Raw genomic sequence first — 17598 nt, 5'->3', positions numbered from 1 at the left:
CTTCTGCTCAGCCACATACATGTATTTATAAGAAACTCAATTACAAAGCAACCCAGTCCCAATCTAATTAAGAAACTAAACAAATCTAGAAAAGGAAACTACTAATTCATAAAACCCATAAAATAGAAACTTTAGCCTACCTTCTAATTCTAAAATTAGAAACTAATCAAATTAGAAGACTGAAAAGAATCTCAGAAATCCTACCCTAATCCAGTTGTCAAGGTGGGCCACAGCACTGTTCACATGAACAGTAACATGTGGTACTGTTCACGTGAAAAGTAACTTCTGAAATTTTCTTTTTTTGCACTTTTCTTCTTCATGCTTCGATCTACATCAAGAATTTTTAGCTCTTTTTTTTCGTATGAAGGAAGAAATAAAGAGACTTTGGATTCACCACCAAACCAACCTATTGATTCACCACAATAGGGTTGTCTCTACATCACCACAGAACATTCAAAAAGGCATAAACCAATAACTCATTCATTCCATCCCATCCTTCATTACGGCAGTAAATGCTTAAATAAAAGAACAAAAAAACAACAACAAACTCAGCCTTATCCCAACTTAATGGGGTCAGAAAAAATGGAAGATGCAAGATGAAGGTAAGAGGAAAGAGGCACAGCCCAGCAAGTCAGGAGACTCTTAACTAAATGGGGTCTGCTACATGGATCCTTGCCCTCCAATAGGCTCTATCCGAGGTCCTACTTGGCACAAGACCCAGACTATGCATGTCCCTCCTTACAACTTCTCCTATGGTCATTTTAGGCCTGCCCCTAGCTCTTTTAGTCCCTTCAATCGGAATCATATCACTCCTCCTTACTGGGGCGTCCTGGTGCAGATACATCACCAAAAAAGGCTAATTTTGATGGGAATAAGTCTAGGGTTAGGTTATATACATGTTGTGCCTTTGGTCCCATGGGTTTTCAATGTAATAGGTCACTTTTATGGACCTAAAGTAGGGGTACATAGGTTGCATACGGATTAGCTTCTATACTTAGTTTATTTTCATGTTTTAGTGTTTTAAATTGAACCAGTCCAAAACTAGTTTAAACCAGTGGTTCAATTTAAGTGACTTGAGTCACCTTTCTTTATTTGTTTTTCATTATAAGTTGAGTCCACATCTCTCCACGAATTTGAGAGAGGTTGTGATGTGTAATTAGAATCGGCTAGGAGTATTTACACTCCTAGGCTGATTAGGAATTGGGCCTATGGCTCCTATAAATAAAGGATTTGGTGGGGGGGTTCCCACCTCTGAATTTTGAAAAAATTGCTATTGTTGCACTGCATCTTTGTTTCTTCTTTGAAGGTTTGCTTTGTGTTTGATCAAAACTAGTGGGAAAGGTGTTTAATCCAATCAACACCTTGCGATGTGAAGCCCGGGTGGTTCTTTGAAGCTTTCTTAAAATTCTTTGAGGATCTCCTTCGAGTTCTTTGAAGATCTCTTTCAAGTTCAAGATCAAGATTCAATCTTTATCCAAGAAACATCAACCAAACAAGTTGCGGCCAAGATTTCTCTGCAACGACAGTAAGTTTGATCCCATCAATACCCATTCTTCTCCTAATCATCCAAATCACCCCAAAACCCTAATTATCCCACCCATCTCCCAAAATTCTTAACAAACCATTCAGCTAACAACACCTTCCCATAATTGGATCGAGTATTCTCCTACCATTGGAATACTCGAACCAAGCTGTTTTCCCATTACCCCATTCAAACCACAACGTCCCACTTATTTCTAGAGATCATCCCATTACCCAAATTCTTCACAGACCAATCCACCCATCAAAACCTCACCAAACTAGAACCGAATTACCCTCTCTGCCCCTATAGCACTCGATCCAAACCCTAGCCCCATCCTCCCACTCTAAACCCTAGATTCCTCTATTTTACTCTTTTCAAAAAACCGAAACCCTAACCCTATATTGCTGTTAATTCAAATCACCATACTTCCCTCCATTAAAACATCTCAGGATCTTCACTGTTAGACTCCCCTACCTTGACTTGACATAACCCTTACACCAAACCCTAACCCTAATTTCACCAAAAACCCTATTTTGACGTAGCCAATTTGATTGGCTCCTAGTTGGTCTCCTACCAATCTAGGACTACATTACGTCCCTAGGCCTCTGTTGCACATGACCATACCACCTCAACCGACTCTCTCGGAGCTTGTCATTGATCAGGGCAATTCCCAAGTCAGCTCTAATATGTTCATACCTTACTTTATCCTTCCTAGTTTTTGCGCACATTCATCTTAGCATCTGCATCTCTGCTACACATAGCTTCTCAATATGACGCTTCTTAACTGCCCAACATTCTACTACCCCATACATCATGGCCGGCCGTACAACAGTCCTATAGAAATTTCCTTTAAGCCTTAAGAGAGTACGTCGATCACACAACACTCCAAACGCACCTCTCCACTTCATCCATCCCACTTTAATTCTCTGTGAGACATCATCCTCTGTCACTTTTATTTATGATTGACCCCAGATATCTAAAATAGTCACTTTGTGGTTTCTCACCTTTCTCAATTTGCACTATGTCAGTATCCATCATAGTGTGACTAAAATTACACAGAACAAACTCCGTCTTCGTTCTACTAATCTTAAAGCCTCTTGTTTCCAAGGTTGATCTCCATAGCTCTAAACAAAAACAAAAGAAAAAAAAAAAACTTATAACTTGGCTATTACAAGAAATAGAATCTTAATCAAATCTTTAGCTAAAGGAATATTTTCAGCAACCAAATCTTATAGATATTCTCCATACAAATCACACGAGGACCACACTCTTCATTCAATTTCTAGATGCACAGAAAAATATTATGGGCAGAATATGGGCCTTAAGGTAAACCACAAAATGGTCCTGGTTTTAACTTAAACAACGGGGGGAAAGGGGGCATGATTGGGTTGGGTCTTTTCCCTTCTACACTGGTCTTGTATTGCATCAGCTCTTCTGCGTTGCCCGTGTATTGCATCAATCTGTATATACAAGCCTGTATCCATCTATAACTCAGATTTGAATTAATAGAATTGTTTTTCTAGTTGCCATTGTGGCTTGACTGTTAGTCGATTGAGCTCCTTCCTCTTCATTCTCTGTCAAATCAGATCATCTCCTCTCTGTCATTACCTTGCTGTGATCTAGTGCAGACAACTGAATCAGATTTCCCAACCAAAATCCATCTCTGAGGTTACTTATACCCACCAGCAGATACAGCCTGCAAGTTTTCCTCATTACTTCATAAATCCTTCTCTGTTTGTCTTCAAACTTAATACCGCTGAATACTAATCCCTACTGGTTACAAGCATTAAACCCGATCTACATTTCTTGTTATATACTAAACTTAACACCCTGCTCTGTTCAGACCATAGCTAGTAATTAAGTCACATTTTAAACGCCTTTTTATAGCCATCCTGTTTCTTTTCCCACTTTTTTGCTGTTTTCCGAACTGATCTCACTTATAGGTAGAAAACGCCAAAACAAGGAAATGTTTTAATAAAAAATTAATTTAATATTATATAAACTTATCATTAGTATATTAATATTTAATTAATAATGTATTAGTTGGTCCCACAATTTTTTGGGGGGTTCAGAATTTTTCAAATCTAAATGTTTAAGTCCGTTTTCATTCTCTTTTTTGCCTTTTTCAAAATGTTTGATCGTATTTCTTACCACCCCGTTCGCATTCTGAGGTGTTTTAAACACAGTACCGAACAAAGTTTCTTTTTTTTCACCGTTCCTGTTTTAACTATGGTTCAGACTGCAACCTATTGCAGGCCTGTTGCACCAGCATATATTGGGTATTTTTCCATGAGATTTCAAACATAGTTAGGACCCACTAGGAACCCTACTCGACTTGAGTTTCAGCTTCTCAAAGCTTTGGTTTAAGAGAGACAGATGTTCTCCTAAACGAGCCCTAAACTGCTCTAGTTCCATTCTATTTTGAGTTCTGTTTTATAGTGGAGAAGAGGAAAGTTCTGATTGTCAAACTAGGACATATTCTTCTGATATTACCCAGAAGGGCCTCCTTAAATTCTGATATAATGTCGTCCTGTTTTGGTTTAATATTTCAGAAACACCTTACAGAATTTGATTGATGTGGATCTTTTCCGAGGTTCTGAAACCCAATTCGGATCGCTTATGGGCCCACCCAACTAATACACAACTAAGTAGTCAAGTGGATGACAATTCTATCAATCAATGAGGCACTCTTAACAAAGGAAAGTTGCAATTCATGGGTAATAGTAAAGTTGTTTGAAAAGGGCAAACTAAGAAGCAAATAAAAATATGGGACACAAGGGAATAAAAGGTAAAAAGAAGGGGTATAGTTGGAAGATTAAGAAATAAAATTCTAAAATAAAGAGGAACAGTGTCTTCTTCAACCTTACAATGGATATGGCTATGGTGGTAGACCTGACCTTACTATGTTGGAGAGAACTTTCTCCTATGAAGATGAATCAAACTGAAATTTTGGGATCAAGTAATTAACACGTCAGGCTTTTGAATCGACTCAACCCACACTCAATCGAACAATCAAACAACAACAACAACAACATAGCCTTTTCCCAACTACATAGGGTCAGCTACATGGATCCTTGTTCTCCAATCAGATCTGTTCTATGTCATACAAGAAATGAGACCTAAGCTATGCATGTCTTTCCTCACTACTTCACTTAAGGTTAATTTAGCCCTGCCCCTGGCTCTTTTAGTTCCTTCAATCTGAATCAAATCACTCCTTCGAATTGAAGCATCCCAAGGCCTCCACTGGAAATGGCCATGCCACCTAAAACGACTCTCTCGTAGTTTATCACATATCGGGGGCTACTCCCAACTCAGCTCTAATGTGCTTATTCCTTACTTTATCCTTCAAGTTCTTGCCACACATCCATCTCAGCATCCTCATCTCCACTACAATTAGTTTATCTACATGATGCTTCTTCACTACCCAGCACTCCGCACATACACCATAGCCGGTCATATGGCATTCTTATAGAATTTTCCTTTAAGTTTTAAAGGAATAAGCTGATCACACAATACTCCAATCGCACTTCTCCACTTCATCCATCCTATTTTAATTCTTTGGGAGACATCAACCTCTATATCACCTTATTTACGATAGGGCCCAGATATTTGACATACTCACTTTGATGTATCTCCTTATCATCAATGTTGATCATCTCCGTAACCGTCCCAATGTGGCTAAAGTTACACACCATATACTCTGTCTTTGTTCTACTTATCTTTAGCCCTTTTAATTCCAAAGTTGATCTCCATAACTCCAACTTGGCTGTCACCAACACAATATCATCAGCAAAAAGCATGCACCAAGAATCCCATCCTAAATGTCTCTAGTTAACTCATTTATGATAAGTGCTAACAGGTACGAGCTTAAGGTAGATCCTTGATGTAGCCCCATGGTAATTGGGAACTCATGACCTTGGCCCCCTATAGTTCTTAGGTTAGTAACCATACAATCGTACATATCTTTAATTATGACATATTTACAAGACATCCTTTCTCTTCTCTAGTATGTGTCAGATTAGTTCTCTCGATATTCTGTCGTAAGCTTTTTCTGGGTCAATAAAGACCATATGGAGATCTTTCTTGCCCTCTCTATACCTTTCCATGAGTCTCCTAAGTAAGAAAATAGCTTCCATCGTAGATCTTCTTGGCATAAAGCCAAATTGGTTCCACGAAATAGTGGTTTCCTTTCTCAGATAGGTATCAATAACCCTCTCTCATAACTTCATCGTATGACTCATAAGCTTTATGCCTCTATAATTATTGCAGCTTTAAATATAACCTTTATTTTTGTAGATCCGGACCACAATACTTTCCTCCATTCATCTGGCATTTCTTGGTACTTAGAATCTTGTTCAACAACTTGGTTAGCCAGGCTAAACCACAAAATCCTAGGCTAGTCCACACTTCTATTGGGATTTCGTTTGGGCCTAATGTCTTGCCTACTTTCATCTTTCTTAGGGCTTGTTTTACTACAAACGCCCTATTCTTGCATATATATCTGCGGCATGTGGTGCCTTGACGACTAATGCAGCCCTAAGAGCCCTATTACTAGAGGAGCCTTCATTTAGTAGGCCACAAAAGTACTCTTCCTAACGTTTCTTAATGTCCTCATCCCTAATTAGAACTCTACCATCTTCACTTTTAATACATCTTACAAGGTCAAAATCTCTACTCATCCTTTCTCTTACTTTAGCTATTTTAAAGATAGTTTTTCCCCTTCCTTTGTGTTCAAATTGTTATACAGATCATCATATTTCTTTGCCCTCACTTTCCCACAATCCAACAATCAAAATCTGATTAAATATCCTTTGAAATCTGGCATTGCAGAAGAACTGAATTCAGTTCTATTTAAGAGTCTGGTTTTCGCCACAGTGGTCGTAATCTGAACTCAAGATGCACAATCAGGATCGCCCTTTAATGTATGCACAGCCCAAGAAGTTTCAGACAAATGGACAAGGGAATAAATAGATCTAACGATCTCTTGTTCAGCCACAAGTATGGTAGTAACAGGAACCAAGAAGGAAACTATAAAGTAAATAAGGAAGGAGGAAGGGAAATAATGAAGGAGAAAAAAAGAGAGAGATGAGAGGGGTTTAGAGAGAAAAATTGAAGAAGAGAGGGAGAAGACAAGAGTACACGCTCCCAATATCAAGTAGGTAAAATAAGATTCAAGTAGTATCAAGTACATAAAATAAGAATCATAAGGAAGTCTTTCATTTCCCTATCATTATAGAGAATCCCATCTATATTATCTATGGAATTCGAACCTGAACTCTATTTATGATTCATTATTTCTATCTCATTGGCCCCTATTTCTTGTTTCAGCATAAGCATATTGATTTCCGCCTATTCTTACATCTTACCCTTTCAACTGTAAAACCATCTTTAAAATTCAATGAAGTCCAAATCTTGCATAGATTACAACCTTGCATTTAAATAAACAAATAAAGACTCCTAATACTAATCTAAAACTGAAATTAAATTCCTAAATCAACTCTACCATTAATTAGCCTATTAAAACTAAAGTATGGAAAGGACTCTACCAATAAGTAGCCCATTTAAAACAAAAGATTACGATATAAAATCCCAATAATAAATCTAAATAAATGAATAACTATAATATCCTAATAAATCCAAAAACCCAATTGGACCCAGTTAGTCTTCATATGGGTCACCCAACGCATTTGGTCCAATCCAAGGGATTTCTCCTACATCAACTCCCTCGGTGTTGAGAAAACTTGATCATGAGTTTTATAAAATGAGAGAATTAGCACCACTCATTCAACATCTATAAATAATAGCTCTGATTGGACGATGATTCAGTGCATCTCATAATCAACCATCACAATCTCCTGATGATCGTTAGCACATGACACCTCTTTGAATGTAATCTGATTGTGGGGTTTCACAACTAAAATCGGACAGTCAATCAATTCTCCAACTGCAACTTTGATCAAACTGTCAATCAATTCTCCAACTGCAACTTTAATCGCATTGTGTATTTCCGCTTAATCGTCACTTTCGTTGTTCACCTTTTCTATCACCACTGACCTGTCCTTTAAGGGCGATCACGCTGCACACTTTAGCACAGAAGCGATTGATATTATCAGTAGACTCTCGTAAATCTGATCGAAGATCCCAGAAATCCGATTTGAAATCCAACAATCCATCCTGAAATTTCTTCGCAAACTGCTCCAAAAGAGTAATAAATTCAGGGTCAATTGTCATCGAAAATAGAGGATTTCAGCTCTGATACCAATTGATGTGGATCCGGGGTTCTAAAACCCGATTTAGATTGCTTATGGGCCCGCATGAATAATATACACAACTAAGTAGTCAAGTGGATGGCAATTCTATAAATCAATGAGGCACTCTAACAAAGGAAAGTTGCAATTCATGGGTAATAGTAAAGTTGTTTGAAAAGGGCAAACTAGGAAGCAAATAAAAATAAGAAATAAAATTCTAAAATAAAGAGGAACAGTGTCTTCTTCCATCTTACGATGGATATGGATATGGCTATGGCGGTAGACCTGAAGTTACGATGTTGGAGAGAACTTTCTCCTATTAAGATGAGTTACACTGAAATTCTGGGATCAAGTAATTGGCATGTTGGGCTTTTGAATCGACTCAACCCACACTCAATCCACAATCAAAATCTGATTAAATAGCCTCTGAAGTCTGGCTTAGCAGAAGAACTGTACTCAGTTCTATTTAAGAGTCTGGTTCTCACCACAGTGGTAATCTGAACTCAAGATGTAAAATCAGGATCACGCTTTAATATATGCACAACCCCAGAAGTTTTAATGATCAATGGATAAGGGAATAAATAGATTTAACGATCTCTTGTTCAACCACAAGTGTGGTAGTAATAGGAACCAAGAAGGAAACAATAAAGTAAATAAAGAAAGAGGAAGGGAAATAATAAAGGAGAAATAAAGAGAGATGTGAGGGGTTTAGAGAGTAGAATTAAAAAAGGGAAGGAGAACTTAACCAAAAAAAAAAGGAAGAGAGGGAGAAGATGAGAGCAAACGCTCAATATTGGTAACCCGCAGGTAAAACCATCTTTAAAATTCAATTCAGTCCAAATCTTGCATAGAGTACAGCCTTGTATTTAAAGAAGCAAATAAAGACTCCTAATAGTAATCTAAAACTGAAGTTAAATTCCTAAAACAACTCTATCATTAATTAGTCTATTAAAACTAAAGCATTGAAAGTACTCTATCACTAAGTAGCCCATTTAAAATAAAAGATTACAATATAAAATTCCAATAATAAATCTAAATAAATAAATAGCTATAATATCCTACTAAACCCAATTGAACCCGGTTCGTCTTCATATGGGTCCCCCAATGGGTTTGAGCCAGTCAAGGGATTGCTCCTGCATCATTGTTCCTATTTTATCCCTTTCTAGTTTTAAGTTCCAGTTTAGTCCAGTCCTTGAATTTTATTCCCCGTTTGGACTATTCCTGTTTACCATACCAATTGGGTTCTGAACTGTTCTGAATATTTACGAAATTGCAACTGTCCATTGTAATTGAGTTCTCCATTATGTTAGTTAGCCCATAGCAACCCGAATTTTGGGTTTGGAACTTGGGGTTGCATTAATTCTGAATCTCCACATATATTATCAATTTTTTCAGTATTGTTTTGTTTTAAATATTTTCTAACTCACTTGTTGGTTGAGACGTCTGGAGTAGCTCAACAAATTTGAAAAATCTAGGTTCTGTCACCATAGTTCAAAAATTCGTTTCGTCTCGATTGAAATCTCGAATATTTCGAGTATTTCAGTCAAGTCGAAACGAAACGCAAGTTCGAATCGAAAAAATGCAATATTTCGGATATTTCGATCATCTCGTTTCGGAAATTTTGGTCATTTCGGCATTTTACACCCACAAATGGCCAAGCAAAACTCATAGAAAAAAAATCATATTTCGAGGAAATTTCGGTATCTCGGAAATTTCGATCAGACCGAAACACCGAAACGAAAAGAGATTTTAAACCTTGCCTGTCACTGCTGGTTAAAGTAGAAAGGTGGGTTCTCTTGGTATCTCAGTATAGCTATACAAAACAAACATTATTGATTACAATCACGAAAGACCCCAATTAACAAAATGTTCCTCAGCTTGCAGTCTTCTATCAAGAAGCAGTTGTATAAAATTGGTTGTAAATGATGAGAAAGTACAGCTAAGAAACAAAGCACCTCTGCTGTATAAAGTAGGATGGTGGGTTCTTGATGCCAAACTGAAGCACTACATCCGCAAGAAGAAGAAGAATAGGAAGCTGTTGTCCAAGTAGTAGTGTTAGTAGTATTATTGGTGGATCCATACTTAGTTGTTTTAAGTGTTTTTATGTTTTTAAATTGAACCAGCCCAACCTGGTTGAACCAATGGTTCAATTTAAGTGACTTGAGTCACCTTTTATTTAATATGTAATTTTTTTCTTTTTTTTGGATCCACACCATATTCCCACAAATTAGAGAGGAGTGTGGGTTTAGTTATAAGTCGGGTAGGGGTCCTTTAGACTCCTAGGCTGAGTAGGAGTAAGGTTTTTATGCCTATTTAATTAATGAAAAAATTGAAACTTCTGTTTTGCAAGCTGCTGCTTCTCTTCCCTTGTGAGGACTACTTTGTGTGTGATCAAAGCAAGGTGGGATTGGTGTATGATCCAATCGACAGTCAACACCTTGCGCTATGAAGCCCGGGTGGTTCATACAAGCTTTCTTTCAAGTTCTCTTCTTCAAGATTCAATTTTTACTCAAGGTTCTGCTGCTGCTGCCAATTGTTTACTGCATCTACAGGAAAGTTTGAGCCATCCTCAACCCCATATCTCTTCTTCTAAACCCTCTACAGCCCAACCCTAATTTTCCCCTTTTGTTTTCTTCAATTTCTCATAACCTAATTCACTTACAGACCTAACCCTCCATCAGAATCCATCTAAATTTAATCCACAGCATCCTCACAACATCCCTTCCATTCGATCCAGACCCCTGCCCCATCCCACCATCAAAACCCTAGATTCCTTTAACTTCCATTAAAACCCACAACCCTAAATTTCATTCCAGCAACATCCAGCCATCACTTGCCCATCATACCTTGGCCAAGTGACTCTCTACCCCTAGAGAACTCGGCCTAAAGCCCCTGCCCTAGCTGGTCTCCTTGCCACCTAGGAAGCTAGGACTACATTAGTTTTCATAGTATATCAATATATAAATCAAGGTTCTAAATCTCGGTTTCAAGGCCGGTTTCAAAGCTGAGATTTTCCAAGTTTCGACTGAAACCTAGTCGAATCTGGTATTTTCTGAGCAAACCTCGACATGTGATGCGCTGTTCAAAACTGGTCGAAACATGGTATTTTCGATCGAAACTGATCAATACTACTGAAATGGTTGAAATATGGTCGAAACTTGGTACGAGTTAGTATCAACTCAAGGTTTTGTCACGATTTGGATTAAGAACCAAAGTTGTCAAGGCGTCGTGTAGGCAAGTAAATGTTTTTATATTTGATATTTTATTTACTTAAGATATTATTCATAAATAAACAAATACCTGCCCCCCTATTTGAATCCAATAAAAATAGTTAAAAAATCAAATTCCAAAAGGATAAAAAGTCAACCCCCTCCCCCCCAATTCAAGAACAAAAACTGGATTTTCGGCGGTAGGTGAAATTTTCAACTTTCTATTGTTGGGTTTTTCTCAAATCTAAAAATTCCATAAATCTTAATATGGTAAAACATTGTTAAAAACCAAAAGAGCGGTAAAATATTCATTTGTTTTGATATCTAAAAAAATATTTTCATTTAGAACGATTTTGACAACTTTAGAGCGTACCAAATAAGGTTTGACCAGAACATAACTCATTCAATATAAATCAGATTTAAACAATCTTGGATTTGTTGGAAAGCTGGTTTTGTGCTCTAAATTCTCATGTAAAAATAAAATCATTTGACCAGTCAAACGTCTTAGAGAACAAGAACATTTTTCTAAATCGAGAGCAGCTTAATTACTTATAAATATGATCATATATTCTAAGAACAGTATAAACCAAATGTGAGACTAGCTATACCATGACAATGACCAATTTCAAGAACAGTATAAACAAAATGTATGTATTGATTGTTTCAAAATTCCAATAGCTTGCTTCTTCAGTTTTGTTGTCTTCTAGTTCAATGTTGATTTTTGATGACTTGATGTGGCTTAATTGATTTTTGATGATATAAGGTATATATTGTAGCATACTAAATAATGTTAGAAAGAAAGGAAATAAAAAATAACACTTGGGCGCCTTGGTCGCCTATGCGCTTAGGGACCCCTCCACCACCTTGGGTCGCCTTACCGACTTGACAACTATGTTAAGAACTGTGATATAAATACAAAAACATCAGCGCCGATTACAAGCACAAAGGCCCCAATTAACAAAATGTTCCTCAGCTTGAGGCCCCCTATCAAGAAGCAGTAATATAAAATTGGTGGTATTTGGTAAATGATGTGAAATTAAAGCGAAGAAACAAAAAAACATACTTGCAAAGGAAAACAGGTTGTAACCCATCACTTTCCCCATGAAGTAAATGGCTTCTTCTTTCACTTTCTTCTTTAAACTTGTTTGGAGGAAGAACTTGACATGGCCCCTGAATTAAGCCAGCCATTACAGTGCCACTATGATTAGATTCATATACCTGCAACAGTATAGCCAATATTTGTATCAAATCCAATATTCAAACCACAACTTTGTGCCTAAATGCATGTGCAGACATAAAAAAATAATAATAATAATGACAAGGGAGAAAGAAAAAGTCAATGCTTCTAATTCAATTGTGGGAAACAATATGTGTACGATGAATACAGAGTATATACAATGGATATGAATTGAAAACTCCAAAAGAAAATTCAAGAAACAAATTATCTACCTCATTATTTTCAGGAGTACATGGCCGGCCAACTACCTCAGGCAAGTCACTAGGCAAGTAACACCTATTCACAATAGCCCACTTTGACCTTGTTTTGTTATCCTCCCACAAGGCCTGTAATAGAAAGGTTTTTTTTCACACAACTTAAGAGAATCCATAGAAAGAATTGAAATAACACATTGTTCATGAGAATGTCATCTCTGTGAAAACTAAAGGGAGGATTCAACACAGTTTCAACCTTAATTGGGGGGGGAAAATCAGCAGTTGGAATTATCTCAGCAGGTAAATTAGACGTAACAATATATATCCACAGACCCTAAAGCCATAAGAATCGTGAAATGCTTGCTCACGGCTTACCTGAAGCTTCGAAGGTCTCAGATTGTCATTACCAGAACAAAAAAGGGCATGGTCTTGCAGCTTGTATACTGCTCCATTAACACGACAAGACTGATAAAATGACTTCTCATCTACTATGCGAACTATATCACCAACCCAATCTACACCATGCAAATCATCTAATGAAGACCTATTGCAATCTCTAGCTCCATTCCCAGAATCTAAAGCCTCAGCAGAAGCTGCCTGCGGAAGATCTTGGTTCTCTTGCCTGATCTCACAACCTGACTTACATTCAGAAGTCTCTCTTAAATCAGATTTCCCAAGCTCCTTAGAGGTGGAACTGTTAACAATATCTTGATTTCCAGAAGCTTCATGGTGTAATGGCCCTTTCTTGTCATAACCTAATGAGTTACATGAGGCTTGACAGTGGTGTCCTCGATCAAACCTTGGCAGTGACGTAAAATCAGAGTTCAGTCTCCCAGTGTCACATGAAGATGATCCACCACTTTGAATGGGTGGCTCAGAACTGTCGTTAACCATGCCAGAAAGAGGTGCACAAACTAACCCTGCAGTTTCCCTTGACTTTTCTGGGCCTACTCTGCTTATGGTGAAATCAGATCCATGTGCATCTATTACACTTGAGATCTTTAGTCCATGGGATGACTCAATATGGTTGCTTCCTATACCACCAGGATTTCCATTAGCAATGGCTTTCTGATGATTAACCTTTTGATCTGAATTTTCAACCTTCTTCACTGCAGAAATTAGACCTCCATTGGTGTTTGAAGATACCTTAGGTGCAGTGATATTTCTCGTAACACGACCGTATTTAGGGGGCAATGGCTTCCCATTGCTTGATATTATGCACTTAGGGCAGTGCCACTCCCCTTTAGGAATGCCTTTTTGATTGTATGATTGAAGACATTTTAAGTGGACTCCCTTCTCACAAGCATCACAAACAAGTAAACTTTCCACATCACTAATGGTAGCCTTACATATTTGACAAGTTAAGGCCTTATTCATGTACTCAATTGAAGGGGGTGTCCAATTAGGATGCTCAGGAAGCCTTGGTTGCAAAAACTTCTGAACATTCCTTGCAACGTCACTGTGATTATTGAAAGGTGAGGGGTTTTGAATAAAGTTGATGCCCTGTGAAGGTTGTTGTACACTTGGCAGGCTACCGGATGCAGTTTGAATTACAGAGGGTTTAGAGCTCTGATCTTTTGCAGCTTGAAGGGCTACTTGAGAGCTACTAATGTTAGAAGAAGCCTCAGTCTTAATAGGTGTATGATCTGACACCTTGTTTGTTTGACCAAGTCTGAGAGCTTTCTCCAACTGGAGATCGCCAGAAGTATTTTCTGCACATAGACAATTAACATAATCAACTACAGTACGAAAGAAGATGCACCATTGGGGAAGGTGATAACATAATAGCAAAACTTTATTGCATTAAAAAGCCACGAGAGTTATCACTGCAAGACTCATGAGAAACAAAACATAATATAGAACAGTATAAGTTAACCCCACCGCTCCCAGTTTGCATTGAAAAAGCAACACATTCCCCATTAAAGTAAAATATTAATATTCCAATGGTAAATATAATAACTAACAAAAATTAATCAATAATTTTAGATTAAATAACAGCACAAATGGAAACAGCCACAGGGACTAGACAATTTCCAATATTGCATCAAAACAAATAAAAATGCATCAAACCTTCTAGAGAAAGAGGAAACCTTTAAAATTTCTGACCATTCATCAAGACATTGGATCAGTAAACAAATCCAAATACATTCTAAAAAAAATAACCAATCAAACAAGCTATACTTTTAAGGCATTGACACTAATATTTTTATACATCTTGAAGAGAAAGGGGGGAGGGAGGAAGAAAAAGAAAAAATAGCTGTGGAGAAGGGTAGAATCATCTGAAGCTGATAATAAAAAATAAATGATGACAATAAGGCTCAATCAATAGTTCAAGTCACACACTCCCATAATCCATCTTCTCTTCCGAGAATCCACTTCAACTATTCGTATCAAATAAATAATACCATATTGCGGAGTTGAGGGGAAATATCCAAATACATGGCTTATTTTTTTCAATAATCCATATTTGTAGCAATGAAATACTATTGTTCCTCCAAACACTAAAGGTACTCTAACTTTTAGTAATATACAAATGATACGAGCAATTCACCAATCATTGCAGTTAAAACAAAGTGAGGAAAACAGACAAGCACCTCGAACTTGGGATGCAAAAGCTGGCCCATTTAATCTTCCATCCAATCTGAAATGTACTGCTTCTGTTCGAGGCAATGTTAAAGAAGAAGAATCCTTTTCTAGTGAGCTGCTAGACAGTGCCCTGGGCACCACAACTGGCTGCACTTCATTAACAGACAACTGATTCATCGAGGATGTCGAAGTCAATGCAGAAACATGAACCATGGGTGGAGCAGGTTGAAATACTCCAACAGACACTGGTTTTTCTGGTGGAAACATATGAGCAGCTGGTAACAATGGAGCACGACTTTCAACAGTTGCACCGAAGCCTACTTGTGACAATTGAGACGAATATGTTCTAGATTGTCCAGCAAATCCCTTGGATTCTTCCATCTAGAAAATAAATCAAGAGGAAATATCAGATGGAAATAATGGTATGATAAAATTGATATGCCACCAAAGAAAATCCAGTTTAAGGGTACAAAAGTAAGTAAAACTACAACATGGTTCACACATGATGATATTTTCTTTGTTGATGGCTACATCAAAGTTATCAATTAGTACAACTCCTCTTTGTTGACACTAAGATTAAGATATCTCATGTCACTCCACCAAAGAGAAATCCCTTAAATCTTCCACTTCATCTTTCTCCCTTTTGTAACAGAATATTAAAGCTTCAAACACCAATCAAAGAAACCATTATGTCTGATCGAAGGAGAAGGTTCTCTCTGTCAGACTGAACACATGAACTTAAGTCAGAACATTTGATGTGATCCCAGGTTCAATAACCTTGATCATGGGTCACTATGGGCCCACCCAGATGATAAACAACTCAATAACAATGGTAATGGCAATTTCATAATTAAATGATAGTTCAAGACTCATTTGTGCAAGGCTAATCAAAACTGGGAGTAATTAGTAATTAGGTTGAAAAGGGAGGGGTCTTCCGTTACTTAGAATAGAAGGGGGAAAATGAAATAAAAAACCTTAAAGGGGCAAGGGCTTTGTGGGATTTTGAAAACAACAGTCCTTATTTGTAATAAACATGTTTTGCCCTCCCCCACCTCTCGACAACAGAATCCAGCGAAAGGAAAAAACCAACTCGTGATTGCAATAATCCCTCACCCAAGGCTCCAATTTGAAAATGGATTTGAAGTTAAAGTCTCAACTTCCAACCCTCTTAACTACACTCAAAACCGGACCAAAGAACTGCCCAAATAGATGAATAGAATTTTCTGCAATGAACCCAGGCGGGAGTTCAAAGCTTCCTCTGATTGCAGGTGGTGTTTCTCACAGTAAGGGTAGTCTCTGAAATTGTAACCCACGGATTAGGTACACCTATAGATGGGAATCGTATGCCCATAATATAAAATCCAACAGAATAGAGATGAAGGAACCGATGAACTTTGTTCTTGGTCCAGCAGTTTCACCGAACATTAATTTTCAGACTGAACTATTAAATCTCAAGAGTAAGATCAAGGGATTTGATAGGAATGCAGAAACAGAAAAGAGGAATAAATATAAGTAGAAGACTGACCTGAGAATGAGAGTCGGAATCGAATTAAACAGAGAAGGTGAGTGAGAGAAGGGAAAACACGACAGAGCTCTTAGCAGCTTGCAAACCAATAATTTCATTCCATTCCATTATCTCTCGATAAGTGTTTGCATATGTATGGAAAAAGAAACAAAGAAAGAGGTTTCCTAATCAAACTCTAAAACTGATTCTGAAATTAACTTCCCTACGTTATTCAACTGCAACAAGATAAAAATTTAAAAAAAAAAAAATCAAATTACCAAAGATCCCTAAGAAACCATGCACATAACTGCATCAAAATCACTCCATCAGTCATTATCTTCAAGCACTCAGGACTCAGGAAAGATTGCTATTATGTTCTACTGGCCCTTTTCTTTTTCTCCTTGCATTCATACTTCTTACTCTAATCTTCATCTACTTGACATTTCTAGGCAAGATCGCAATGATCTAGTTCATGATCATATTTGATAACTGAACCACTTCATGGTCAAGGTCTTAACAAGAACTCCAGTCACATACATGTTCATATTTCATCTTATTGTATTTTAAATTATAAGTATCATTGTTCACCTGTTTCATGTTTTGTGAACTATCCCAATCCAACCCAAAGTTGCCAGTGTAGACCTTCAAGCAATTCAAACTGCCCCAGCACAATGACACTGAAGTCAAGATATCCTTCAGAGGGTTTGTTGCAAATGCAGCTTAATTGCGAAAGAAGCCACACCCTAAACCATGTAGGGATTACTTATTGCTAGAACCATGGTAGGACGATATCAGTTCCCTTACTCTACAGATAGAGATGAAATACAAAAGGCAGACAATATGGTCTGCTAAGATGAAATACAAAAGTTTGGACAATATGGTTTGCTACGGCTCATACCTCTGCTCCGGACACTAACCAAATCAAAGAGAAGTTAAGACACAAAGGAGAAGCAGGTGCTCTATCCTGGGAGAACACAAGTTATTCCTAACCCAACTATCCCTAAGGTCTTATATAGTGAGATGCACACACACAGACACACATGCTCAGACAACAGAGTGCCAATGTTTTTACCTTTTCCTCATTGGGTCAGCAGGTTG

At 37.6% G+C, this 17598-nt stretch overlaps 1 protein-coding gene across 4 annotated transcripts in view; it reads right to left on the bottom strand.

The window, feature by feature from the left end:
* Nucleotides 1-17598, bottom strand: part of LOC122640839 — a 28462-nt gene that overhangs the window by 8924 nt on the left and 1940 nt on the right. For 2 of the 4 annotated variants that reach the window (XM_043834094.1, XM_043834093.1), the window contains exons 3-6: nucleotides 15005-15377; nucleotides 12786-14122; nucleotides 12429-12542; nucleotides 12043-12197 (exon numbers count right to left, since the gene is read on the bottom strand). In XM_043834094.1, the coding sequence (XP_043690029.1) occupies nucleotides 12043-12197; nucleotides 12429-12542; nucleotides 12786-14122; nucleotides 15005-15377 (1979 nt within the window). The remainder of the gene's footprint in view (nucleotides 1-12042; nucleotides 12198-12428; nucleotides 12543-12785; nucleotides 14123-15004; nucleotides 15378-17598) is intronic. The other 2 variants (XM_043834095.1, XM_043834096.1) reach the window with 2 other exon arrangements.

This window comes from Telopea speciosissima, chromosome 9 (genome assembly GCF_018873765.1).
Source record: "Telopea speciosissima isolate NSW1024214 ecotype Mountain lineage chromosome 9, Tspe_v1, whole genome shotgun sequence".
Lineage (NCBI taxonomy): Eukaryota > Viridiplantae > Streptophyta > Magnoliopsida > Proteales > Proteaceae > Telopea > Telopea speciosissima.
Note: the sequence above shows the minus strand (reverse complement) of the source record. Positions and strands in the feature narration are given on the sequence as shown.